This window comes from Rhamphochromis longiceps, linkage group LG10 (genome assembly GCF_057381845.1).
Source record: "Rhamphochromis longiceps isolate RC_006_pf linkage group LG10, R_longiceps_female_GT1.1, whole genome shotgun sequence".
Lineage (NCBI taxonomy): Eukaryota > Metazoa > Chordata > Actinopteri > Cichliformes > Cichlidae > Rhamphochromis > Rhamphochromis longiceps.
The window spans coordinates 1,176,495-1,204,107 of record NC_140566.1 but is presented as its reverse complement, the minus strand read 5'-3'; the positions used below and the strand labels follow the sequence as shown (position 1 = coordinate 1,204,107).

At 45.1% G+C, this 27,613-nt stretch overlaps 1 protein-coding gene across 2 annotated transcripts in view; it reads left to right on the top strand.

Annotated features, from left to right (window-relative positions):
• sim2 (SIM bHLH transcription factor 2) overlaps nt 1-27,613 on the top strand; it is a 60,090-nt gene that overhangs the window by 1,822 nt on the left and 30,655 nt on the right. The window contains exon 2 of one of the 2 annotated variants that reach the window (XM_085419777.1): nt 3,695-3,777. In XM_085419777.1, the coding sequence (XP_085275903.1) occupies nt 3,695-3,777 (83 nt within the window). Of the gene's footprint in view, nt 1-3,694; nt 3,778-24,050; nt 24,523-27,613 lie in introns of those variants that run through there. The other variant, XM_085419778.1, reaches the window with a different exon arrangement.

The following is a 27,613-nucleotide window of genomic DNA, read 5'->3' as shown; positions in this document are numbered from 1 at the left end:
GCATCGCTCTGATACGGAGAGCTTATTTCTTCTGCTAAATGTTTATTATGTTCAGAGTTTAGTTTGGCATCATTTTGGCTGAAGCTAAACGCTCCACATCGGGAGCCTCGGGATAATCTGACAGCATTTATCCCGCCTGAAGGCTGACATCAGCGTCATCTGTTAAAACGAACAGGATTACAACAACTGTAACAGTTACAATGCAGGACTCTTGTTTTTCTCTGTTTGCAGTTAAAAAACAGAAAATATTTCATTCAATTGAAATTTCAAGTGGAATGTAAACATGAAAAAACATCTTTTCGTATCAAATTGTCAGTTTTACATGTGTTAAAAAATATTACCCACATACCGAGATATACATAAATTCAAAAGAAATACACAAGCATACATTTCACTTCTGTTGCTGTCACATACACGTTGAAATATATTTGTCACGTGATCTTATTGCGTTATTGATTATTATTAATTATTAATATCTGTTGTTCGTTTGTAAAACTGTTCTGGTCTTATTAGCTCATCAGTGTCGTTGTGCAAAATAAAATTTGAATTCAAAGGATTGAAATCGAGTTACCGTCACATTAGTTTGGCTTTGAAGCAAAGTAGAAATACTCACCTGACATCAAAACAATGTGAACATACAAACATTCTTTACGTTAAATAATTACATATAATTACATGCTATTATAGTAGTGTGATTACGTGACTTTTTAAGTGTTGCGGGTTAATATGACCTATTTTGCTCTATTTTCCTTCCATTTAAATGAACATTACAGTTTACGCAGTATTAGGTACACGTGTACTACTCTTTAGTCCGCACACGTTCTTTTTATTAAAAGATGACTAGTGTCGTTTCAGCCTTCTGTGAGTAATGAAGGCAAGTGTAACCCGATTCCAGTCGCTCCTCCAGAGACTGTTGCAAAATAAAAACTCTGTTGATTTTTTTTATTTCCTCAGTGGACGCTTGGCGGGCTGTGAGATGACTCCTATCACTGTTTTACAGTTTATTTGAATGGTTTAATATTTTGTTTTAAAAAAGCAACAACCCTAATTTAAATGTAGTATAATTTCAAATACCAACATGTCCAACTGATAAATGTAAAATAAATAAATAAAAATAAATGTAAAAACCATATATATATATATATATATATATATATATATATATATATATATATATATATATATATATATATATATATATATATATGCTGTTTTTCAAAAGTAAAAGCTATAGTATTGCAGAGTGAAACTGTATCATGTCAGTACTCATGTTGAAAGCTACACAGTGGCTATTCTGATTTTGCTATTTGATTTCATCTGTAGTTCCAGTGGCCTTGGGGAAGAAATCGTACCTCAGTTTGACCTCTGATGGGTGCTGGGACAGCAGGTCACTCAGGTGTCTTTGCAGAAGAGAAATGAGCTTCTTGTGCTGTTTATGACATTATATTTATATTGTAATGTAGAGAGTGAACAACAATCCAGAGAAAATACCAACAATCTCAAACTGAGGTTGTGAGAAATATTCTTTACTCTTTACAGTTTATTCGACCTCTAATAGAGGATAGCATTGTTTTTTTACTGGAATTCAGAGAATACTTTTTGCATTCCCAGAAACTTGATCCTGTTTTTGTGGATATTTTCAGACCTGGATGAAGAGAATCAACTTGATTTCTGTGCCCAGATTCTCGAGCATGCATCGAGACAACCTTTCTTCAGTATTAACACGCTGTAGAGTGTACCTCACTGTTTTTTTTATTTTATTTGTTTCACTTGTCTCAATATGGATTTTTAAAAATGTGCTTTTTATGTCTCATTTTGTTGGATACTTTTCTTGTCTTTTAACAGCTAAAATGTGTCTGTCCCAGACGTATGGTTAAATTTCATGATAGGAGCGTGAAGCACGGACATACAGTGTGAAAAATGCAGAAACATATATTAAGTCATTTGATGGCAGGTCAACTTTTTATACTTGCAGTATAAAACCTTTTTCAATGTAAAGCTGCTTCTGTCTCTTTTCCATGCACACACCAGTCCACAGCAGAGCCTGGAGTCAGGACTGACTGTGAGGACATTATTGTGCTGGCAGCAAATGTCTAGATTACTGGCATAGTTAGAGAAATTTAACTGGACGTTTTTGTATTAATGACACAATAACACAATTCACTCCAATATGTAAAAAAACAACAACAACAATTTAACTTTGTTCTCCTTCTTTTTTCAAACACTTACTTTGTGTTCCTCACATCTCTTCACTCACTGGCTTTCAGCAGATTTCATGTGAAATAACTTTGATATTAAAAGCAGAATTAGTTCAAACTGCTTGATTAGCAGAGACACTGGTTTACAGTTCTGTCTTTGAAGGACCTGACTGTGCAGAGATGAACTGTGCCATATTTATGTAGCCTGAAAATGCTTCACTTAGTTTCCAAGTCATAGATTTAAAACCAAACCAAACCTTCCACTGTGTGATTGGGACACCACCATGACGAGGTGACAAAAAAGAGTTTAGATGAATTATGTCAAGCCTTAACGCTTCAGGCCGATTCTCATATTTCATCGCCCCCTTATTGTCCGTTTTCAGATTTTCCCACACATACTGTGTAAATACGGCACAGCATACCTACATACAGTAGGTAGTAATTCGTTCCATTGTGTATACAAAGAAGGATGCAGCTCAATAATGTTATTCAATTATAGAACACTGTAATAACTTTATATAGTAAAATACATATTTTCAGAATATTCAGAATACTCCCACTGATTCATTTTTGTATGTCAGCTGACCAACATACAGAATACACAGCTGAAGGCAAATCTCATGCCTAGGTGGGAGAATAGTCTTGGAAAAGGAAAGTTAACATTAGAGATTTCCTGTTGATCTGAAAATTGAATTATGTTTAATACTACACGGTCCGATTCTAGAAGAACAGCAGTGGTTCAATCTGCTCCTGTCTGCACGCCAAATATCCTTGAACCTCGAAGCTGCTCTCCGATGCAGCCATCACATTATAAATATGTGTAAATGTCAGATAGAAAGCACTTCAATGGAAAACAGAAACAAAGAAAAAAGCACATGTATGAATTCAATGAATGAGGAAAGTTGTGCAAAGTGCTTTGAACTCTTTTGATCCTGTATGTTGGACAGCAGCAACAGTGTCACAAATATCATGTTTTTACCCTTAATTAGACACATAAATAAACATTTATAGTAGAAAAATGTGCCAAATATTCTAAAAGTTTTTCTAGAGATTAAATATTTTTGGTTTAATTCCACCCAGATTGTAAAAATTACGAAAAACCCAACTTGTTTTTTCTTCCAATGAAAACAAACAATGACAAATTTCCAACAACCTTTTGTATATAAATCATGACACATTATTTTAATACTCTTCTGATGGCATCAGCATCAAATAAATAAAGTTTCCACTGCTTGGCTTTGTAGTGAAATAAAAAAATCAGCATGTCTGATGCTTCAGTTATTTAATCTTATTAAGGTCGGCTTCATTTGCCCAAAAACTTTGTGAAAGAATATTTTCTTCATGTAAAAAAGAAAATGAATGTGTGACATTAACTTTGTTCTAGTGACCGTGTGCGTGTTTGTCAAAGATATATTTTTAATTTGTCCCGTAGTCTGGTTCGTGTGACCGATGGAGCCAGCCTTTGTCTCTCTGATTGTGTCTGTCTCTCTGTGCAGGTCTGGGTGATGGATGGGGGCAGTCAACAAGGTTCAGTCCTCTGGACAACATGGCAAAGGAGCTGGGTACCCACCTTTTACAAGTCAGTATAACCAATAACCCACCATGTCATCGTTCTATGCTCTTACACAGTTTCCTCTAACTTATCACGTGTTGTATGAAACTGACGCCGTGTGTAAAATGAGATTACTGCGTGCGAGTGCTGGTGTGCTTTGATATGACAAAGAGCTAAATTTGGACTTAAACGATTATTTTTCCTTAAATGATTTGGGTTCCTCTGAACTTGAGTTGATGGTCAAAGACTGCTCTGTTTGTAACCTCCACTTCACAAATTTGGGTAAAACAGGGCCATGGACAGGCTCAGGACCTGGAAGCATGGAAATCAAATGGGGTGGCCAAATTAAAGCCTTTAAAAAAACAAACTCATATGCAGGTGTTACATATGGTTAAATGATTCAAATGCAGTAAGTATACACGTGTTTCTATAACTTAGTTATTTCTGTAGCCCACATAATTAAACATTTCAATTACATAACACATGTGAACTTTGATTAGATGTACTGTACAGCCTGTAGAATGAATAAATATGTAGCCCAATAAGTATAAAATCCAGAAAGCTACACAACATGGGGCGGTTCACATACAAACACAAGTCTAACTGAAGTTTTTGTTAGAAAAAATAAAATTGTTGCTTAAATTTACACCAAATGTCAGAAATCTGCACCGTCATGAACAAGAATTTAAATCTAATTTTTTCATGATTTCACCCTCTGAGGTCCAAAATGTCCAGTTTTCACTGCTTTTGATTTTACATTTGTATTTCACAATGTTTTTTTTGTCATCATTTTCAGCTCAACCTCACGTGTCTGAATTTGCAGTTATTTTTTCATTGACATACTGTATTAACACAACTGATCTGAAATCACACACAAAATATAAGATCCTAGTAGTAGTTATATTATTTTACTGTGAAAAACACAGAAATGTTTAGTAAATGATTTATTATATATAACTTGAAATGCAAATTTAACGTGTAAATTTTGAAAAAGCTGTGCACATATTTGTAAACAGTAAAGTTATATACAACTATTTATCTATGGTACATTTTTCCACCGATAGGAAAGAGGTGGCTTTTGTTCTTTCTTTACTGTTTTTTATGCTGTCCTGAGAAAATGCTTTTTTAAAAACTGCTTATACTTCTTTTTTTAATCATAACTCTGGATTTAGTGGCCTGTCATTAAAATGTAAAAACTGGTGTATACTTTGAAGTCCGAACCTTCAAAACAAGCTGAAACACAGACTCAGCGTGGCTGCAGCTTGTTGCTATGTCAGCTTACATCAGTCATGTGATTTGGAGGTGCAGCGTGTCCGTGGACCACAGAGGGTTAATAACACTCACCTTCATTCCATTTCCAGACCAACCCACCACCTGTGTAAAATCTGAAATGCCCATGGTGTTGTTCAAATGTGCTCTGGCACGGTCTGTTGCTACTGACAACAAGAAGTAAAGCCGGTCCACGCTATGGGCTGAACCATTTGTGGTGGTGGTCAGTTCAATTTTATTCAATTTTAATTGCTGCTGGGATCAAAGTGTTAATGCTACCTTATTTTAATAAACAACACTGTCATATGCATAGGGGTGGCAAGAGATCAGTTTAGGGTGGCACATGCCACCCCTCTAGATCCGCCCCTGCCTTGAAGCAAGGACAAGAGGACAGTGTCATCAGAAAACGTAATTATAAATCTTTTCTCATACCAAGTCCAGCAGCTGTTGGTTTACATCAGGGGTGGGCAATTCCAGGCCTCGAGGGCCGGTGTCCTGCAGGTTTTAGATCTCACCCTGGGTCAACACACCTGAATCACATGATGAGTTCATTACCAGGCCTCTGGAGAACTTCAAGACATGTTGAGGAGGTAATTTAGCCATTTGGATCAGCTGTGTTGGATCAAGGACACGTCTAAAACCTGCAGGACCTCGAGGCCTGGAGTTGCCCACCCCTGGTTTACATACTAAAAAGAACTGGCAAATGTGTAAATGAGTGGTGGACCGATTTATATATACTGTATAAGTTCTCCGTTTTCATGTCTCAGACTGCTTATTGTGTCTGGGTTTTTTTTGGTGTCTACATTGATGGTTCTTTTAAATTGAATAAGCAGGTGAGTGCAGCAGTTCAGTCCTGCTTCTTTCAGTTAAGACAGCTGGCCAAGGTAAAGCCATCCCTCCCGGCTAACGTCTTTGAGCGTGTTATTCACCTTTTTCTTACTTGCAGATTGGACTACTGCAATTCATTGTGTTATGGTCTAGATCAGGCCTCCATCCATCGTCTTCAGATGGTTCAAAATGCAGCTGCTCGCCTGTTAACTGGTACCGAACGGGGAGAGCATATAACCCCAGTTTTAGCTTCTTTACACTGGCTTCCTGTCTCCTACAGGATCCAATTTAAACTTAATGCCTGAGCTCCTCCTTACCTGTCTGAGCTCCTCTCTGCCTATGCTCCAGGAAAAACCACGAGGTCTAGCTCAAAACTAATGTTGTCCATCTCACGGACTAATCTCAAATCTCGTGGTGATAGATCCTTCTCTGTGGCAGGTCCCAGACTTTGGAATAGTCTCCCCTTAAATATTAGATCTGCACAAACACTTGAGCAATTTAAATCATTACTAAAGATACATTTCTATGCCCTGGCTTTTAACACACTATGACCCAAGCATTTTGGTCTTATTTGAATTAGTTTAGTTATTGTTTTAATTCTTTTATTGTCCTATTATTGTTTTTTATTGTTAATATTGTATTACATTGTTGCTTTGTAATACCATTTTTATATTGTTAAGCACTTTGTGCAGCATCGGCTGTTTGAAATGTACTATATAAATAAACTTGACCTTGACCTTAAAGGACACAATAATACTTTTTAGGATCTTTTCAAAGGTTTCCATTACTAGTCATGCAAGTACAGCTGTTATGCATTAGCATACTGATTAATGGAGGGCATATTTTTGATTCCCTGCCAGGGAGCTGTAAGGTTTTTATTTCTATAATTCACCTCAATTTTAGCCTTATACTTTGTTTAGCGTTTTTAATTTCGTACCTCTCTGGAGAAAGCTTTTTTCTCAGGAACGTCTCCACATCTGTATATCAGTTTCTTTGTTATTGATGAATGCTTTGATTTCCTTGGTTATCCAACGTTTCTTTTTTGGATAAATAACTTTTTAGGTGGAGTCCAGACAAAAGTGATATATGATGAGTCCAATGTTCCCTCTAAGCTGCGCAATGCTGGCTCGCTCTCTGCGCACAGAAAATCTGCGTTGCACACAAAAAAAAATCTAACCTGAATTGAAATGAAAATAAATCCGTTAACAATTCTGTTCTGCATGTTAGTCAGTGACTGGCTGCTCCTGGATGGGATTAGAACGATGCCACCTTATGCCATAATCCAGCCAATGATGCGATTCACATTCGTATGCAGCTAATCAACGTGGCTGACAGGCTATGACAGCGTCCTTATGTGCCGGTGTTTTAGCAAAGCGGCTGATGTGGAGTGAAGCCACGTTAATGACAACGTGTACAACCATTGGAGATGTGAGCAGGACAGACGGAACAACTGACGGACAAAGTGTGGACTTTATAGCAGTTTTTAAATCGTGTTGATCGGCCACGTAAAACCAGAGTTATGATAAAATATCTGCAATGTTTGTTTTTCTTCCTGAATACTGTCGTTGTTTCTATTTACTGAACAATGAGGCGCCTGCTGAGTGTTACAGGTGTTACAGCAGTGATACATCTGCTGCTGTCAGGCCTGCAGGTATCAGGCTGCTGTTCTCCTTCATCTCATAGTGGACAGAAATTATTTTTTGGAGCGGCACAAATAATTTGTGTGGCATCAGATTTGATGCAGAACAGCTGATTGTTCTGTAAATAGTTTGAAATGTTTGTTTAAAAAACGCTTTGGCTGCATTTTTAGGTAAACAGCTGCAAAAAACTTTGTTGTTTGCATAACTCAGTTACTTTTTTGAAGAAGTAACCATGTAATTAATTGCCCAACATTGGTCATTATTTACTGTATTTGCAGACAGAGTTACAGGACTCTCTCCCAGACCACAGACTCATAATACAGTCAGAGCTTTATAAAAAAATAAAAAAGAAGAAGTTGTGTTTTCGAAATTGGAGTTCAGGTTACTTTTCCTTCCAATAGTGTTAAAATGCTGCACAGGTCATGAACAAGATTTATTTAAATTTTCATTGTAAGTGGACTAAAGCAGGTAATTAAAAGTAGTCTAACATAAATGCTGTGATTTACGGAGCCCCGCAGGGGACATTGGAGAAAAAAAAATTAACTTTTGTGAGATCTTGCAAAAGTTTTGCGAGATCTCGCAAAACAAACTCGGGATCTCGCAAACCTTTTGCGAGATCTCGCAAAACAAACTCGGGATCTCGCAAAACTTTTAACCACATTCTTCGGACGCCGGCTCGAAGCTGACCGGGAGGTCGAGGCACGATGTGCCGGGAAAGCGGTGTTCCTCCCAGCTGTAGTAGGTCTCGACCTCCCGTTAGCTTCGAGCTAACGGGAAGAATGCGGCTAAAACTTTTGCGAGATCTCGCAAAACTTTTGCGAGATCCCGAGATAGTTTTGCGAGATCTCGCAAAAGTCTGTCTTAATTTTTTTTTCTCCCATGTCCCCTGCGGGGCTCCGTAGTAATTTGATTATTTTAATAAACATGTAACTTGGATGGATTGGATGCTGGCGTGACCACAGTGCACACGTCTGCTGTTGCTCACAGTGGTCCAAGGGACGCTCAGGGAGTTTGTGTGTTCGCTCAGACACATGAAACATTAGAGGGAACATCGGATGAGACAGATTAACAGAGATCATTAATGTTGTTACCACATGTATTATAAAAATGATACCAGCCAAAGCAAGCCTGAAGAGATGAGATGCTGTGTTCTGACCAGCATCTCACAAGTTATACCTCACATGGGAGTCTCCATGAAGAGGGTGTATGGGTGCAATAAATACACACTGCTGTGGTATGGTGATCGAAGGGAAGGCAGGGGCAACGACGTGGACGCACAACTTGTCACAAATGTTCAGTTTTAAATGTTTAAAATCAAAGATGACGCACTTTTGGGCATCTGGACAAATTGTGTCAAGCCTCTGTGCTACATCAGCAATCAGCAGAGATGCAACAGAGGCATCGTCACACAGATGAATATACACTCAACAAAAATATAAACGCAACACTTTTGTTTTTGCTCCCATTCCCCATGGGATGGACGTAGAGACCTAAAATTCATTCCAGATACACAATATAACCATCCCTCCCAAACAGTGGTCACAAATCAGTCCAAATGTGTGGTAGTGGGCACATCTGCTATATTGAGATAATCCATCCCACCTCACAGGTGTGCCACATCAGGATGCTGATCTGACATCATGAGTAGTGCACAGGTGTACCTCAGACTGCCCACAACAAAAGGCCACCCTGGAATGTGCAGTTTTTTGCGCTATTGGGGGTCTGGGGACCCAGAACCGGTCAGTATCTGGTGTGACCACCATTTGCCTCATGCAGTGCAACACATCGTCGCATGGAGTCTATCAGATTGTCAATTGTGGCCTGTGGAATGTTGGTCCACTCCACTTCAATGGCTGTGCGAGGTTGTTGGATATTCGTGGGAACTGGTACACGCTGTCGTATACGCCGGTCAAGCACATCCCGAACATGCTCAATGGGTGACATGTCCGGTGAGTATGCTGGCCATGCAAGAACTGGGACATTCTCAGCTGCCATCTGCCCTGAACAATGTGAACCATGATTCATCCGTGAAGCGCACACCTCTCCAACGTGCCAGACGCCATCGAATGTGAGCATTTTCCCACACAAGTCTGTTACGGTGACAAGCTGGAGTCAGGTCAAGACCCCGATGAGGACGACGGGCATGCAGTTGAGCGTCCCTGAGACGGTTTCTGACAGTTTGTGCAGAAATTGTTTGGTTGTGCAAACCAATTGTTCCAGCAGGTGTCTGGGTGGCTGGTCTCAGACGATCTTGGAGGTGAACCTGCTGGATGTGGAGGTCCTGGGCTGGTGTGGTTACACGAGGTCTGCGGTTGTGAGGCCGGTTGGATGTGCTGCCATATTCTCTGAAACGCCTGTGGAGACGGCTTATGGTTGAGAAATGAACATTCAATGCACGGGCGACAGATCTGGTTGACATTCCTGCTGTCAGCATGCCAATTGCACGCTCCCTCATTGCTTGTGGCATCTGTGGCATTTTGCTGTGAGACAAAACTGCACATTCCAGGGTGGCCTTTTGTTGTGGGCAGTCTGAGGTACACCTGTGCACTACTCATGATGTCAGATCAGCATCCTGATGTGGCACACCTGTGAGGTGGGATGGATTATCTCAATATAGCAGATGTGCCCACTACCACACATTTGGACTGATTTGTGACCACTGTTTGGGAGGGATGGTTATATTGTGTATCTGGAATGAATTTTAGGTCTCTACGTCCATCCCATGGGGAATGGGAGCAGTAACAAAGGTGTTGCGTTTATATTTTTGTTGAGTGTAAATAATTGTGAAACACATCTGGCGAAATTCACAGGGCAAGTAGAAGCGTCGGAGTGAGACTGTTAACAGCTCAATGTCACGAGAGCTTCTCACGAGCCACCACAGTGTTAAAGGACCGTTTCTGATGTAGAAGCACACACCTCCCCATTGCTTGTTGGTGGTTTCCACTGAACGGTCCAGACACAAAGGGATGCAGTTAGTGCCAGCTCCTTCTCCTGATCTGGATACAGAGCCATGTCTTGATGAAGGCCACAAGTGTTTTTCACGTCATGTTTCAGTGTGACCCAAGCTTTCTAGCTCATCCATCTTTTTCCATAAGGACTATACATTGGACAAGAGCATTGTAGGGAGAACCGGCAGCTTTTGGCAGTCATTAAGGTATGTTTACCTGAATTGTCTTCAAATTCCACCTCATCCAAATGAGCAAAATGCCCTCCATCATCAATAAATGGAAGGCGTTTGGAACCACCAGGACCCTTTCTGGAGCTGGCCACCTCCACCCGACTAGTCTGAGCAACTGGGATAGAAAGGTCTTAGTTATGGAGAATAAGAACCTGATGGTTACTGTGACAAAACTCCAGTATTGCTCTGTGGAGAGCCTAGCAGTAGGACAACCATTTCTGCAGCACTCCTACAGTCAATCCTGCATAGTAGAGTGGCCAGATGGAAGCCATTACTCAGTAACGTGTCTGTGAAGGTTCTCAGTCATCCAGGTCATTGTAGTCAGTAACACATCCAGACACATGACAGCTTGCCTGGAGTTAGCTAAAAAGCACCTGGAGGATACTTAGACCATGAGAAACAAAATACTCTGGTCAGATGAAACAGAGACTGAACTCTTTGCAGACTTGCACACAGGCTTAACCCTGGTTGAACATCTTTGGAGAGATCTAAACATGCATGTGACTGTGCACCAATGCTCCACATCCAACCTGATGGACCTTTGGTGGTTCTGCAAAGAAGAGTGAGAGAAACTGCCCTAAATAGGTGTGCCAAGCATGTATCATCATACAAAAACTGAGGCTGTATTGTGGCCAAAGGTAAATGGCCTGTATTTGTATAGCGCTTTACTTGGTCCTAAGGACCCCAAAGCGCTTTACACATCCAGTCATCCACCCATTCACATACAGGTGATGGCAGCTACATTGTAGCCACAGCCACCCTGGGGCGCACTGACAGAGGCGAGGCTGCCGGACACTGGCGCCACCGGGCCCTCTGACCACCACCAGTAGGCAACGGGTGAAGTGTTTCGCCCAAGGACACAACGACCGAGACTGTCGGAGCTGGGGCTCGAACCGGCAACCTTCTGATTACAAGGCGAACTCCCAACTCTTGAGCCACGATCGCCCCAAGGTACTTGAACAAAGTACTGAGCAAACTGAAGCACCTCCCACAGGACACTCCGAGAGACAGGGTTGAATGCCTTCTCTAAGTACACAAAACACACGTAGTCTGGTTTTGCAAACTCCCTTGAACCTCAAGTATCCTCAAGAGGATAAGGAGCTGGTCCAGTGTACCATGGCCAGGATGAACACCGCATTGTTCCTCCTGTATCCGAGGTTCGACTAATGAACGGAATCTTCTTCTCGTGGCATAGACTTTCACAGTGAGGGTGCAAAATGTGATTCACCTATAGTGATAAATCTCTATCATACAAAGAAGAATACACATGATTCTGAATCACTGCCATCTTCTCTGGGCCAAAGCTAATTTAAAATTAACTTTTGTCAGGACTAAGGACTCCAGCTTGTTATCAGCACTCAGTTCGAAACCTGCACCTTTGATAGGAAGGGGGTGCATTCGTGCCTGTGAAATTGGCAGCTTGCACATCTGGAAAAGCACCATCAGTGCCAAAAGCTATGTGTAGCTTTTTCAGTAATACTGTTTGGCGCGGCTAATACTGTCATGACAAGCACCAAAGATTTCAGGCTACAGATCTGCATAGCCGCCTCACCAACAGAGGTGTGGAACATCTTCTCTTCACCCGAGAGTCCAGAACATGCAGCTGCAAATCTGAAATTACACTATGTTGACACTATTCACTCACCCATCCAAATCATTATCAGGTGTCAGAATGACTTTCATGGCCACAGGTGTATAAAATCAAGCACCTAGGCATGAGTTAGACTGCTTCTACTTTTGTGAAAGAAGAGTCACTCTGAGGAGTTTGGTGAATTCTAACATGGTATCATGATAGGATGCCATTTGTGCAACAAGTTCAGTCATGAAAATACCTTGTGGGCAAGATGGCGGATGTAGCAGGTGGTGGTGCAGACGTAGCTCCGACTTTCATACGGTTACGATTAAAACCAGATCATATAAAACAACTGATGGAAAGGTAATTGTAGAGGATGAGCTACTTAATTTCCTTGCTGTAAAAATCAAAACTTTAAGTCAGGATGAAATTCTGTTGTTGGCCACGAACACATTTGAATCTGAGGGGATTGAAGCCTCCAAGAAAGTTTTGTTTGAGCTCTGCCTCACTACCTCACAGTCGTTGGATATAAAGCAGCGGTCCCCAACCGGTACCGGTACCGGTCCGTGAGTCATTTGGTGCCGGGCCGCGAGAGTGAGAGTCGGGTGTGAAATGTATGGTTTTCAGGGTTTTTATCGGTTTTCAGCGTTATTTTGTTAGCGTTTTTTTTCGTTAACTCGGTTTTCCTGGGTCTTTTCACATGTGTTATGAATAAATCTTCTTTTTTTCGGTACCGGTACTAGTTTTATTTTGTTGTATTTATCCGTGACACCTTAAAGACCGGTCCATGAAAATATTGTCGGTCACAAACCGGTCCGTGGCGCAAAAAAAAAGGTTGGGGACCGCTGATATAAAGGACAGCATAAAGACACCAACAATATTAATTTATGTCTTAAAGTGCTGAATGAGTGTGGGGAGAATATCCCAAGATTTGTCTCTCATCACCTGGATGATTTGCCGCCTGTTACATACTCCAGCATGGATGTGTTGTCTACTACAGCGAATGGACCAGCTGTGCGCTGAGGTGGGTGCTTTAAAACATGTAGTTAAACTACAGGCGGATGTCTGCGAGCAAGTTATGACCAATGCTGTGGAGGTCGACCAACGTGTGACTGCTCTTGAGTGTCGGCCTGAGGTACCGGCTGAGCATGTTACACTGAATGGGGTCAGGGACCGCTTCCCACTTTCCCCTGGGGCAGGGGTCGGCAACCCGCGACTCCGGAGCCGCATGCGGCTCTTTAGTCTTTATTTTGCGGCTCCGGGTGGTTTGGGAAAATAAATTAGTATTTAGGTATTTAGCTGAAGTGTATTTTATTTGTGTTTAGTTCTTTTTTTAACTTGTAGTTCTAAATTGGAAGATTATTGTGATTTTGAAATATAAAAATAAAATTATTATTATTTTTTCATTGCTGAAAATAAGCGTCACACTCGCGGAAGCGGTGTACCCCCCGAAACGCCGTGCATTTATCGAGACTTTCAACCCCAGGTAGGCCAATTATGGATCTTCGGATCCACATTATGTCAGCAGCTGTTCTCCACCCTGAACTATGTTAAAAACAAACACCGCTCACGCCTCACAGATGACAGCTTACAGTCCTGGGACCATAAGTCTTATTGTAAACATATCACAGCAGACCCGACGATGTTTGCATGAACACGCTTTTCAGCATCTCTTTATTGACCGCTTTTCACACACGGTTGCTGTGCGCACACAGCCGGCTGTAGCTTTTCAGCTCACAGCCCAACACACACCAACACAACAGTATAGAGATTGAAAGACCACGTGACTTTCGCGCATTGCATGCCGGGAACTCGTGGCAAAACAATCCAAGTACCGCATCAAATGCAAGCATTTGCAGCACCGCAAAACGTTCATTCTTCGGTTCCAATAAATTCTTGCTTTTTCTTTGCCCCCCAAAAAGGTATGTACAAAACGAAGGAGAACAATGCCGGTCCGTACAAAGACAGACTTAATGAAAAGTCAAAGAAAAGATACAAGGAAAAAAATCAAACCAGTGAAAGTGTCAGATCCTTACGAGCACACAGAGGGACAAAAGACGTTAGCGTGCTGCCCAACTTCACCACGCTCATATTTATAATTACACAGTTCTTGGAGTGAGTGCATACACTCGTGAAGTTTAGTAACTTCAGGTCACTGCAACAAGCCCAGGTACAGTTTACCGCCGGATGGGTGCAGGACCTTGAAATGCACGTGTAGAACGAAAGACCATCGTACGTATCATAAGTTTACCAGTCTCACAAATCTTCTTCATAAATACACATTCGTTAACCGTTTATTAATATAACCTTTGAACTCAATGGTAATTAATTAGTAGTAGAAATAATTTCTGGTACGCGTTACAGAAATGTAGCAGTGACAATAAGACTGTATGCTGTAATCGTACTGGGCAATTAGTGATACAAAAAACCTGTTTTATCCTGTGAATAAAAGTATATGTTTTTGTCAATGTACCATAATAACAGAAGCGAAACACAATATCGTGTCAGGACAATTCACTATTTATGCACAATAAACAAAGGAGCATAGCGCGACAATTTCTGTTCAGCGCCAGACTTTTTTTGCAAATATCTATTTATTTATTTATTTATTTTTAGCAGCATAGTGGTTTTTTTCCAATTACTTTTTAAAAGTCAGGTCAAGGCTCCAAAAGCCCAAAGGCGATATGAGGGTGGCGGCTCACAACAGTTTTTCCTTGCTACATGGATCATTTTAGTTCAGCTTTCCTTTTGTTATATTTCTTTAAGAGTTCAAAATGTGTTAATTACATAAATAAAATGTAATTTGCTCTGTAGCACTTCATGGATTTCATAAGCAACACACTTTAGTTGCTTTCTTTTCAAACAAGCCTTTTGTTGATCTGAGTATTTTATATTCTTTACATTATTTACATTTGATCTTTTACATTGTGCATAATGTCTATTGATTGTATTGTTTATTTTAATATTTGTGTACAGCGCTTTGTGACTGCCTGTCTGTGAAAAGCGCTTAATAAATAAACTTTACTTACTTACTTTAGTTGTTCACACAAAGCATAAAGGTAAAAACAAACAAACAATATAAACAGTGTTATCTTCATTTTAGATTTCAAAAAGTATTTGCGGCTCCCAGTGTTTTCTTTTGCGTGGAAACCGGGTCCAAGTGGCTCTTTGGATGTTAAAGGTTGCTGACCCCTGCCCTGGGGAAACACCCAGAGGAGCAGTGGGGGAGTCGAAGTAAAGGCGGCCCGCGCGGAAGGCAGAGAGCTGGAGCTTTGGCTGCTTCAAGGACTGGGACAGTTTCAGCGTTTTGTCCGGAGATGTTGCTATGTGGTCAAGATCGGGCTCCGACGACAGCCTCAGGTCGTAATATGGAAACTACTGCAACAACGGAGGATCCCGTTGAGACAGTGCTTCTTACATGCTCCCCACAATGGAGTAAAGTTGTGAAAAATGGCAAGCCTCGTCACAAGCTGGAGAAGGTTAATTCGGGTTCAGGAATGCATGCTGCTACCACTGGACACAATAAGAGGCCTGGACCTGTATCGATTATCGGCCCTGGAGCTGTGAATACAATCAGAACTGTGAAAACTAAATTGGTGAGCGTATTTGCCACTAAATTTGCCCTGGATGTAGATGCAGAAACTCTTGCTCTGTATTTGAGAGAGAAACTCAAAAGAGATGTGACCTGTCAAAAAATTGCTAGTAAACGTAGCAGGTTCGGCTCTTTCAAGGTTACTGCTGAATGTAATGATGTGGGTGAAATGTACAATCCTGAACTCTGGCCTGAAGGGGCTCTGGTCCGGCGTTTTTATGAACCTCGTAAGCTCGGTACGGTGGTGCCAAGCACAGTGGATCCAGCAGGGGAGATAACTGCGCCTTCTGGTACCAACGTATCAACATGAAGATGTCTATCCGGGTATTATCTTACAACTGTCATGGTCTACGTTTGGGACAGAGTGCAGAGGATAGAGCTCGACGGATTGTTGTGGACAGTCTGCTTGCAGAATGTGACATTTTATGCTTGCAGGAGACATGGTTGTCCAAACACGACCTGGGAAAACTTAACTGTCTAAAGGCAAGTTTTTTGGGAGTGGGGGAATCAACAACTGATCTCAGCACAGCTATAGTCAGAGGCAGAATACCTGGAGGGGTTGCTGTGCTTTGGGACAAAAAAATAGACCCTGTGATAAAGCCCGTTAGACTGAATGTAGACTGGTGTATACAATATACACAGAATAATATCAGTTTTATCATTCTTAATATTTATACTCCCTATGAATCTTGTCAAAATGAGCAAGAATACCTCAGTAGGCTGGTTTTATTTATTCAAGTATTCAAGTATATATGTTTTGGGTGATTTTAATGCTGATCTCACAGACAGCAGTTCTCGGTTTGCTGACCACTTAACCCACTTTTGTGAAGTTAACAATCTTATCCTGTCTACCAAAGTGTTACTGCCTGCAGACAGCTATACATACATAAGTGAAGCCTGGCATAGTACATCATGGCTGTGTCAGCCGGTGAACAGCTGTGATCAGCTGATCACGGGGCCGGGGTTAAAAGAGAGACGCCACCCACCTGTTCGCCGCTCAGACATCATTCTCTTCGTGTCAGGAGCTCCGAAACTCTGCCGACGTCAGTCTCCGCCTGATTCAGCAACCGTGAGTGTTTTTCCCTTCAATCCTTTTTCTCTTCCCGGCTCCGCTCGCTCTCTGTCTGTAACGACAGTTCCGAAGCCACGCTTCGCGCACTGATCGTTACTAGAATAACTGCGTGTCTGCTCCCAAACCCACCGCTAGCCGTAGCCGCGCTTGGGTCTAGTCAGCACGCTACACAGGCACGCCGAGCTACTGTGCGTAGCTCGCCCCGCTGTGACAGGATGTCTGAGCCCGCTATAGACCCAGAGGAATTCGAACGGCTGAAAGCCGAAGTTCTATATCTTCGCGGTGTGGTAGATTGGATGTGCACAAAAGTGGAGTCCCTCACCGAAACTGTCCTCCAACTTTCCACTTCCGTCACCTCGCTGCAACGTCAGCCGGCGCCGGTGAGCGCGGAACCCCGGATTGGACTACCAGACAAGTGGAACGGAGTTGATGGCCGGCCTGATGGTTTGCTTGCCACTTTAGACATGCTGTTCGAGTGTCAGCCCACTAAATACGCCACCGCCCGTGCAAAGGTTGCACTGCTAACCTCTCTCTTGTCTGGCCAGGCTCAGGAATGGGCCGCGGCTCTCTACTACAATAAATCGGCAGCTTGCAATGACTATGCCCTGTTTGTGGAGGAATTAAAAAAGACGTTTGTTCCCCCGAGCAGCGAAGTGGAAGTGGAGTCACAGCTGCTTCATCTACGCCAGGGCAGCCGACCCGTCTGTCACTTTGCCTCTCAATTCCGCACCCTGGCCGCTAAGCTACAGTGGGGAGACGCTTCTCTGCGCTCTATTTTTCTGGAGGGACTGGCTGACTACATCCGAGACGAGATGACCGGCCGTGAGGCCCCTAAAACCCTGAATGAGGCCGTGGACCTCGCACTGAAGATTGACCAATGTGTGATGTCGCGGCCTCGCCATACCCCTCAGGTCTTCAAACCCTTCCAGCCTCAGAGGACCACGTCTTTGCGACCTCCACCCCCCTCTGATGGAGCCACGGCTAGCCCAAGCAGCACATCCAGCGAGGAGCCCATGCAGCTGGGTGGACTCCCCAAAGAGGAGAAAGAGAGACGCTGGCGTGAGGGCCTCTGCGCCTACTGTCGATCAGCTCGACACCGTCGTCCCCAGTGCCCGCTACGGCCGGGAAACGACGACGCCAGGTAGACTGCGGGGGTGTCCCACCTGGCCCTTCCCACTCCTCTGACCCCTCTCGTTTTCTGTTACCGGTAACATTTCACCTGAAACACCAACGGCTCTCATCTGAAGCCCTCCTGGACACCGGAGCCGCTGAGAACTTCATCGATCAAAAACTGGCCTCTCGGCTTCGCATTCCGTTGACTTCCGTCGACCGATTCCTCCCGGTGACCTCAGTAGACGGGCGACCACTCCAACCCTACCCGATCCAGTTCCAGACCCAGCCAGTCCGCATGTCTGTCGGGGATCATCAGGAGGAGATCCGGTTTTTAGTAGTCTCGGCCACTTCCTCTCCTCTCATCCTCGGATACCCCTGGTTCCGTCAACATGACCCCCACGTCTCGTGGTCTTCCTGCCAGATCCTGGACTGGGGTCCCCAGTGTTCACGCCGCTGCCTTCTCTTCCGCACTGGAAAGGACTCAAAGTCAGAAGAGGCGTCACCCCCGGAGCCCATTGATCTGGATAAGATCCCTCCGGCTTACCATGACCTATCTGAGGTCTTCAGTAAGAAGCGAGCCTCTGCTCTCCCTCCTCATCGCTCCTACGACATGGCCATCGAGCTCCTCCCGGGAGCGGTCCCTCCTCGTGGTCGCCTGTTCTCGCTGTCACCCGCAGAGAACAAAGCCATGGAGGAGTACGTCGCTGAGGATCTCCAACAGGGCTTCATTCGCCCTTCTACCTCCCCTGCAGCTGCGGGATTCTTCTTTGTCAAGAAGAAAGACGGCGGGCTTCGCCCCTGTATAGACTACCGGGGCTTGAATAAAATCACTGTTAAGAACCGCCATCCTCTTCCTCTGCTATCCACCGCACTCGATTCCCTCTCCCAGGCCTGAATCTTCACCAAACTAGACCTACGCAGCGCCTACAATTTGGTGCGGATTAGGGAAGGGGACGAATGGAAGACGGCCTTCATCACCCCTAACGGGCACTGGGAGTATCTGGTGATGCCCTTCGGCCTCTGCAACAGCCCTGCTGTCTTCCAACATCTGATCAACGATGTCTTGCGGGACATGCTGGACCGGTTGGTGTTCGCCTATCTGGATGACATCTTGATCTACTCCCGCACCGAAGTGGACCATATTCGCCATGTGCGGGCCGTGCTGAGCAGGCTGCTCGAGTACCAGCTGTTCTGCAAACTGGAAAAGTGTGCCGTCCATCAGCGGTCCACCACCTTCCTGGGCTTCACCATCTCCTCCAATGGCCTGACCATGGACCCGCAAAAGGTCCAAGCCGTGACCCAGTGGCCTCAGCCCTCCAGCCTTAAGCAGCTACAGAGCTTCCTGGGCTTTGCCAATTTCTATCGGCGCTTTATCCGCAATTTCAGCACCATTGTCGCCCCACTGACATCCCTCACCAAACCAGCTAACCTGCCCAAGCCCTTCTGCCTCCCCCCTGGTGCGAAACAGGCATTCCGAGACCTTATCCGCTGGTTTGCTACGGCTCCCGTCCTGCTCCACCCTGATCCTGCCGGAGATTTTGTGGTGGAGGTGGATGCCTCCGATGTTGGCGCTGGCGCCGTCCTCTCTCAACACGGCCCAGATGGGAAACTTCACCCGTGCTGCTATTTCTCGAGGAAATTCTCTGACACGCAGCGACGGTACGGTGTCGGTGACCGGGAACTCCTGGCCATCAAGTGGGCCTTGGAAGAGTGGCGGCATTGGCTCCTGGGAGCGAAAGAACCGTTTCTGATCTGAACTGATCACCAGAACCTGATCCATATTCGTTCTGCCAAGCAGCTCAACCCAAGGCAGGCCCGTTGGGCCTTATTCTTCGAACCTTACAACTTCCACCTCGCCTACCGCCCTGGCTCCAAGAACACCAAGGCAGACGCTCTCTCCAGGCAGTTCGCCCAGGACGGCCTCACGTCAGACCCTGGACCTATCCTACCGTCTCATTGTTTCGCTGCCCCCCTTCGGTGGCCCTTGGAGGACTCTATCCGGGATGCCCTGACCGCCGAACCGCCTCCGCCTGACACCCCGGCTGGGAGGCTCTATGTACCATCCCGGTGCCGTCAGGAGGCCTTGCTCTGGGCTCACTCCTCCCCGCTCTCTGGTCACCCAGGGCCCGACAGGACCCTCCAGCTCCTCCGTCGTGCCTTCTGGTGGCCCTCCATGACTCGGGACGTCCATGACTTCGTTTCCGCCTGTGACACCTGTGCTCGGGCCAAGTCCTCCACCCAGCCGCCTGCTGGCGACCTTCGCCCTCTCCCTGTGCCGAGACGGCCCTGGTCCCATGTCGGTCTTGACTTTGTTACCGGCCTCCCATCTGTGGACGGTCTTGACACCATCCTCACCTTTGTGGACCGGTTTTCTCAGGCGGTGCACCTGGTCGCCCTGGCCGGCCTCCCCTCCGCCAAACGGACGGCCGAGCTCCTCCTGGACCATGTCGTCCGGCTTCACGGATTCCCCAAGGACATAGTCTCCGATCAGGGGCCCCAGTTCACCGCCAGGTTCTGGAAAGCCTTTTGCCGCCTGATAGAATAGAATAGAAGAGAATAGCCTTTATTGTCATTGTACAGAGTACAACGAAATTGGAGTGCCACTCCCTTGGTGCAAGTTTCAATAATAAATATAAATGTAAAATATAAAAAGTACAAAAAAAAACAACAATCGTAAGTACTCAAACAATAGTATGTACAATATATACAGGATAGCAGCATTAATATGATGACAGTATGAATAGCAGCATAATATAATGACAGTGACGGTATGGAATAGGTTCAATTGTTTTTGTGCTTATTTACTACGGTGATAGCTCTGGGAAAGAAGCTATCCCTGAATCTGTTGGTACAGGTCACATAAAACCAGGACAGTCGGCCTGACGGTAATAGTTCAAACAGTTGGTTGCTGGGGTGAGAGTGGTCCTTGATGATATTGCCAGCTCTGCTGAGGTACCGAGAGTTTGCAGTGACCTCCAGGCTGGGCAGAGAGCAGCCAGTGATCTTCTGGGCTGTGTTGATGACCCTCTGCAGTACTTTCCTGTCTGCAGCTGAGCACCCTGCATACCATGTTGTTATGCCGTACGTTAGGATGCTCTCTATGGTGGCTCTGTAAAATGTCACCAGCAGCCTCTCCTCCAGGTTGTTCCTCCTGAGCACTCTCAGAAAGTGGAGACGCTGCTGGGCCTTTTTAACCACCGCTGTAGTATTTGCAGTCCAGGAGAGGTCATCAGATATCTGCACGCCCAGAAACCTCATGGAGTGTACCCTCTCCACACAGCTCCCGTGAATGTAAAGTGGGGCCGGGTCTGCTCTGCCCTTCCTGAAGTCCAAGATAAGTTCTTTAGTTTTCGTGGTGTTCAGTTGGAGGTTGTTAACTGAACACCACTCAGTCAGTCTGTTGACCTCATCTCTGTAGTCCGACTCATCCCCCCTTGAGATGAGTCCAACCACTGTGGTGTCATCCGCGAACTTTATGATGGTGTTTGAGAGATGGGTAGGGGAGCAGTCGGATGTGTAGAGCGTAAACAGGAGGGGACTCAAAACACATCCTTGTGGAGACCCAGTGCTGAGTGTGATGGTGCTGGACCGGTGGGGGCCGAGTCTGACAGACTGTGGTCTATTTGTCAGGAAGTCCTTGATCCAGAGGCAGATGGGGGTGGAGAGTCCCAGGTGAGACAGTTTCTGGACCAGGATCTCCGGGATGATATGATTGAATGCTGAGCTGAAGTCCAGAAAGAGCATTCTCACATAGCTTCCTCGGTGCTCCAGGTGACTCAGCGCAGTGTGGAGCGCTATGGTGATAGCGTCCTCGGTGGAACGATTTGTCCTGTAGGCAAATTGGTGGGGGTCCAGAGTGGGAGGCAGACCGGCCCTGATGTGCTGACAGACCAGTCTCTCAAAGCACTTCATCACTACAGGCGTAAGTGCAACAGGCCTGTAGTCATTTGGGCTGGCCACAGCTGTCTTCTTGGCGATGGGGATGATGGTGGAGGTTTTGAGGCAGGGCGGGACGGTGTTTGATGACAAGGAAAGGTTGAAGATTTTAGTGAAGACTCCGGTCAGTTCGTCAGCACATGCTCTGAGAACCTTTCCATGTATTCCATCAGGACCTGCCGCCTTCCTGGGATTCACTGACCTTAGAACACACCTCACTTGGTGTTCCCTAAGTGTTAGTGTGCCAGTGCTGGGGGCGGGTGGAAGTGGTGTGGCAGCTGAGGGCTTGGTCGTCTCAAAGTGGGCGAAGAAACGGTTTAGATCCTCAGCCAGTGAGGCATCAGTCCTAGATGTTGCCTGGTTATTGCTTCTGTAGTTGGTAATGTGATTGATCCCCTGCCACATTTTTCTGGGGTTGTTGTCAGCAAAGTGATCTTCAATCCTCCTCCTATAGGCAGCCTTAGCTTTCCTGATGCCTCTACTCAGGTTTGCCCTGGCCGCCCTATACGCAGCCCTGTCCCCTGACTTGAAGGCAGTGTTGCGGCTTTTTAGGAGGGATTGCACTTCGCTATTCATCCAGGGTTTTTGATTTGGAAACACCCTGACCCTTTTGTTGACGGTGACATTGTCAGCACAGTTCCTGATGTACGAGAGTACAGTGTCCGTGTACTCCTGGAGGTTGTGGCTGGAGAATAAATCCCATACAGTTGTTGAGAAGCAGTCCTGCAGTTGAGAAAGGGCTCCTTCAGGCCAGGTTTTTATTGTCTTTGTCTGGGGCTTTGTTTTTCTCAGCAGGGGGGTGTAGGTGGGGGTGAGGGACATGCAGAGGTGGTCAGATCCAGCCAGGTGGGGGAGGGGTGTCGCTCTGAAAGCATGCCTGATGTTTGAATAGACATGGTCCAAAGTGTGTTCTCCTCTCGTAGCAATGTCCACAAACTGGACAAATTTAGGAAGCACAGTCTTTAGGCACGCTTTGTTAAAGTCGCCGGCGACAATAAAAACCCCATCGGGGTGGGCAAGCTGTTGTTTGTTTATGGTGTTGAGCAAGAGGCTGAGAGCCGTGCTAACGTTAGCATCCGGCGGTATATAAACAGCTATCACAATAACTACTGTAAACTCCCTCGGGATGTAAAAAGGTCTGCACGAGACTGCCAGAACCTCCAAATCAGGAAAACAGTGTGTGTGAATGATCCTGCTGTTACAACACCACTCGTTATGCACGTAAACACATAGCCCCCCTCCTCTGCTTTTACCTGAGTTGCTGTTTCTGTCATGCCGGTGTAGCGTGCGGCCTGCTAACTCGACTGCAGTTAGCAGGAGCGTCTCCCAGCCTCTCGTCCGGTTATCACCCTCAGACCAATGGGCAGGTTGAACGGACCAATCAACAGTTGGGGCGCTTCTTACGGTGCTTCGTCTCCGCCCAACCGTCGCTTTGGCCTCGTTACCTGGTGTGGGCTGAGTTGTCTCATAACCTTCACGTCTCTTCCGCCACCGGTCTCTCGCCCTTTGAGGTCTGTCATGGTTTTCATCCTCCTATCTTCAGCCATCAGGAAGCGGGGGTCGACGTGCCTGCTGCTGAACGGATGGTCCGCCGCTGTCGTCAGGCCTGGATCAAGGCGCGGGCTGCCATTACCCGGGCCAACGCTCTGTACACCCGGCAGCATCGTCGCCGCCACCGCCCGGGTCACCGCTTCCAGCTGGGGGACCGCGTCTGGCTCTCCACAAGGCACCTGCGGCTGCGCGGTGAGTCCAAGAAGCTCACTCCCCGGTTCGTCGGCCCGTACGAAGTCACTGCCCGGCTCAACCCCGTGGCTTACCGTCTCCGGCTTCCACCCGCCATGAAGGTCCATCCGGTTTTCCACGTCTCGCAGCTTAAGCGGCGCGTCACTTCCTCGCTGGCGCCCCCCTCCCGGGCCCCGCCCCCGCCCAGGATCATCGATGGGGGTCCTGTCTACACTGTCCGACGGATCTTGGACTCCCGTCCCCGGGGCCGGGGGGTCCAGTATTTGGTGGACTGGGCTGGCTATGGCCCTGATGAGCGCTCCTGGGTGCCGTCCCGCTTCATCTTGGATCCTTCCCTCATCTCGGATTTCCGTCGCCGCCGTCCTGGCCTGTCGGGTGCCGGTCCTCGGGGGGGGGGGTTCCTGTCAGCCGGTGAACAGCTGTGATCAGCTGATCATGGGGCCGGGGTTAAAAGAGAGACGCCACCCACCTGTTCGCCGCTCAGACATCATTCTCTTCGTGTCAGGAGCTCCGAAACTCTGCCGACGTCAGTCTCCGCCTGATTCAGCAACCGTGAGTGTTTTTCCCTTCAATCCTTTTTCTCTTCCCGGCTCCGCTCGCTCTCTGTCTGTAACGACAGTTCCGAAGCCACGCTTCGCGCACTGATCGTTACTAGAATAACTGCGTGTCTGCTCCAAACCCACCGCTAGCCGTAGCCGCGCTTGGGTCTAGTCAGCACGCTACACAGGCACGCCGAGCTACTGTGCATAGCTCGCCCCGCCGTGACAGGCTGGACCACCGTATCTGTACAGCTGATGGACATGCAGCTTTAGCAAACATGACTATCAGGTATGAGGTAACTCTGTCAGACCATACACTTTTGGTTTTACTGTGAATGTGGAACAAATGCCAGCAACAACTGGAAATAATATTGCTAATATTGCTACCAGTGTAAAATTAGACTGGTCAACATTTGGTGAAGATGATTTCTTAGCTTATCATAGTGATACCGATATACATCTGAACAACATTTCTTTGCCCAAAGAAGCTATTTTGTGTAAAGATGTCAACTGTAAGAATGCTGTGCATAAACATTTACTCTGCTCCGTGTAAGATAAGATAAGATAAGATAACCTTTATTAGTCCCACACGTGGGAAATTTGTTTTGTCACAGCAGGAAGTGGACAGTGCAAAAGTTATGAGGCAAAAATTAGAATACAATAAGAATAAATACAGTACACAACTGTACAGAATAGAATAAAATAAAATACTATATACAGTAGAATAAAATAAAATAAATATACAATAAGATAAAAATAGAATACAAATACAAATACTATATACAACTGAGTAAAAATACAACGATGACAGAAAGGATTATTGCATGTGTATGATGATATAGTGACTGCTCTGCATGAAAGTGGTACACTGCTTGATAAACAATATAAGCATAAGGAACCTAACATCAGACCTGGCTGGAAAGAACATGTATCCATGTACCATGATGAAGCTCGCATAGCTTATAAATGTTGGGCCATGGCTGGAAGACCTAAACAAGGCCCAGAATTTGAACAGAAAAAATGTGCGAATGCCAGATATAAGTACGCTGTTCGCTTTATAACTAAACATGAGCAAATGCTGAGAGCGGATTCTTTGGAAAATGCTGTGTAATAATATGGCAGCTTTTTGGAAAGAGGTGAAAGCTCTTAATAACTGTAAACCATCTCTACCATCAACTGTTGAAGGTGTTTCTGGGGCAGATAACATTGCAGCATTATGGAGACAGCATTACAGTGCATTGTTTAACTGTATAAAAAGTGAACCATATGAGGACAATTTTGACATGAGTAATGACACAATAAATGTAAGGACACATGAAGTATATGAAGCCATTCATAGGTTGTCTGATAATAAATCCTCTGGTTTGGATCACATCACGGCAGAACATTTAAAACATGCTAGTTTAAGGCTAGCTCCTCTTTTAGCGCTCTGCTTCACTGGGTTTATGATTCATGGCATATTACCAGACTCAGTGCTGTGTATTTTACTGGTACCAGTTATGAAGGACAAAGCTGCAAAAGTGAGCTGTTTGGATAATTACAGGCCGATTGCACTAGCCAGTATTTTATCTAAGGCATTAGAAAGAATCTTGTTTGACAGAGTTAGTGTGTTCATCTCTTCTCTGGATAATCAGTTTGGCTTCAAACCAAAGCACGGCACTGACATGTGCATATATGCACTCAAGGAAATAGTCAGTTTGTACAGGGCTAAAAATTCATCTGTCCTCATGTGTTTCATTGATGCCTCTCAGGCTTCTGATCGAGTGAACCACAGAAAACTTTTTGATAACCTGAAGACACGGGGAGTTCCTCAATACATGGTGAGGATTCTCTCTTACTGGTACGCTCATCAGAACATGCAGGTTAAATGGGGAAGCAGTATTTCTTCCCCCTTTGGTGTCAGCAATGGTGTTAGACAGGGTGGGATTTTGTCTCCAATTTTATTTAATCTATATGTTGATGATCTGTCCATACAGCTGAGAGCCTGTAACACTGGGTGTATATTAGGTAAAACATTGATAAATCATCTTATGTATGCAGATGACCTGGTTGTTTTTAGTCCAAGCAGTGCTGGGTTACAGGATCTTCTCAATGTCTGTACTGAATATGGTGTGCAATATGACATAAAGTACGATTCTGCTAAAAGTGCTGTTTTGATATGTAGAACCAAGCAGGATAAACAGCTAAATTTCCCTTTGTTTAAACTGGCCCAAAAACTCTTGAAGTTCATAAAAAGGTGGAATACCTCGGTCACTTTAGAATAGAATAGAATTCAACTTTATTGTCATTGCACATGCACAGGTACAGGGCAACGAAATGCAGTGTGCATCCATCCAGAAGTGCTTTAGTGATATAGATATATTACAATATATATTAGCAATAATATAGATATGTGAGTATATTACAGCAATGGGTCTATTATGGTATGTTATAATGTACACGGTATGAAGTATGTTGTGAATATTCTATAACTATAAGTATGTACAGGCTGTAGTGAGTACAAACTATGTACAGGCTATGGACAGGATATAAATATGAAAAACTATACAGAATATGAAATAAATAACTTTACAGAATCTGAGATATACAGTTATACAGAAATGGGAACTATGCAAGTTGTAAACAGTTGTAGGATTAAAGATTATCGAATGCACAGAATGATTATTTACACAGAGCTATACAGTAGTGCAGTTAAGATAAGTGAGGGTGTAGATAGTTTCTACAGAGGCTATATAAAGTGCTAGTGGTTGTGAGTGGTGGTTCAGTCCATGTTATTATTGTGTGTTTGAGGGTACAGTTGTCCATTGTGGGTGTGTGTATGTTCAGTCCATGAGTTTAACGTGGGTCAGATGTCAGGAGGCAGAGTTCAGGAGTCTGACAGCTGTGGGGAAGAAGCTGTTCCGGTACCTGGTGGTCTTAGTCCGGAGGCTCCTGTGGCGCCTCCCAGAGGGCAGGAGGGTGAAGAGTCCATGTGATGGGTGACTGGTGTCTTTGATGATTTTCCCAGCCCTTTTCAGACACCGCTTCCTGTAGATGTCTTTTATGGCAGGAAGTGGTGCTCCGGCGATGCGCTGGGCAGTTTTCACGACCCTCTGCAATGCCTTCCGGTCCGAGGCAGAGCAGTTCCCGTACCAGACTGTTATACAGTTGGTCAGGATGCTCTCGATGGTGCAGCGATAGAAGTTCACCAGGATGTCTGAGGACAGGTGGTTCTTCCTCAGAGTCCTCAAGAAGAAGAGGCGCTGGTGAGCCTTCTTGACCAGCTTGGAGCAGTTGTTCGTCCAGGTGAGATCCTCGGAGATGTGGACTCCCAGGAACTTGAAGCTGCTCACACGCTCCACAGCCGTCCCCTTAATGTGGATGGGTGGATGTGGGTCAGC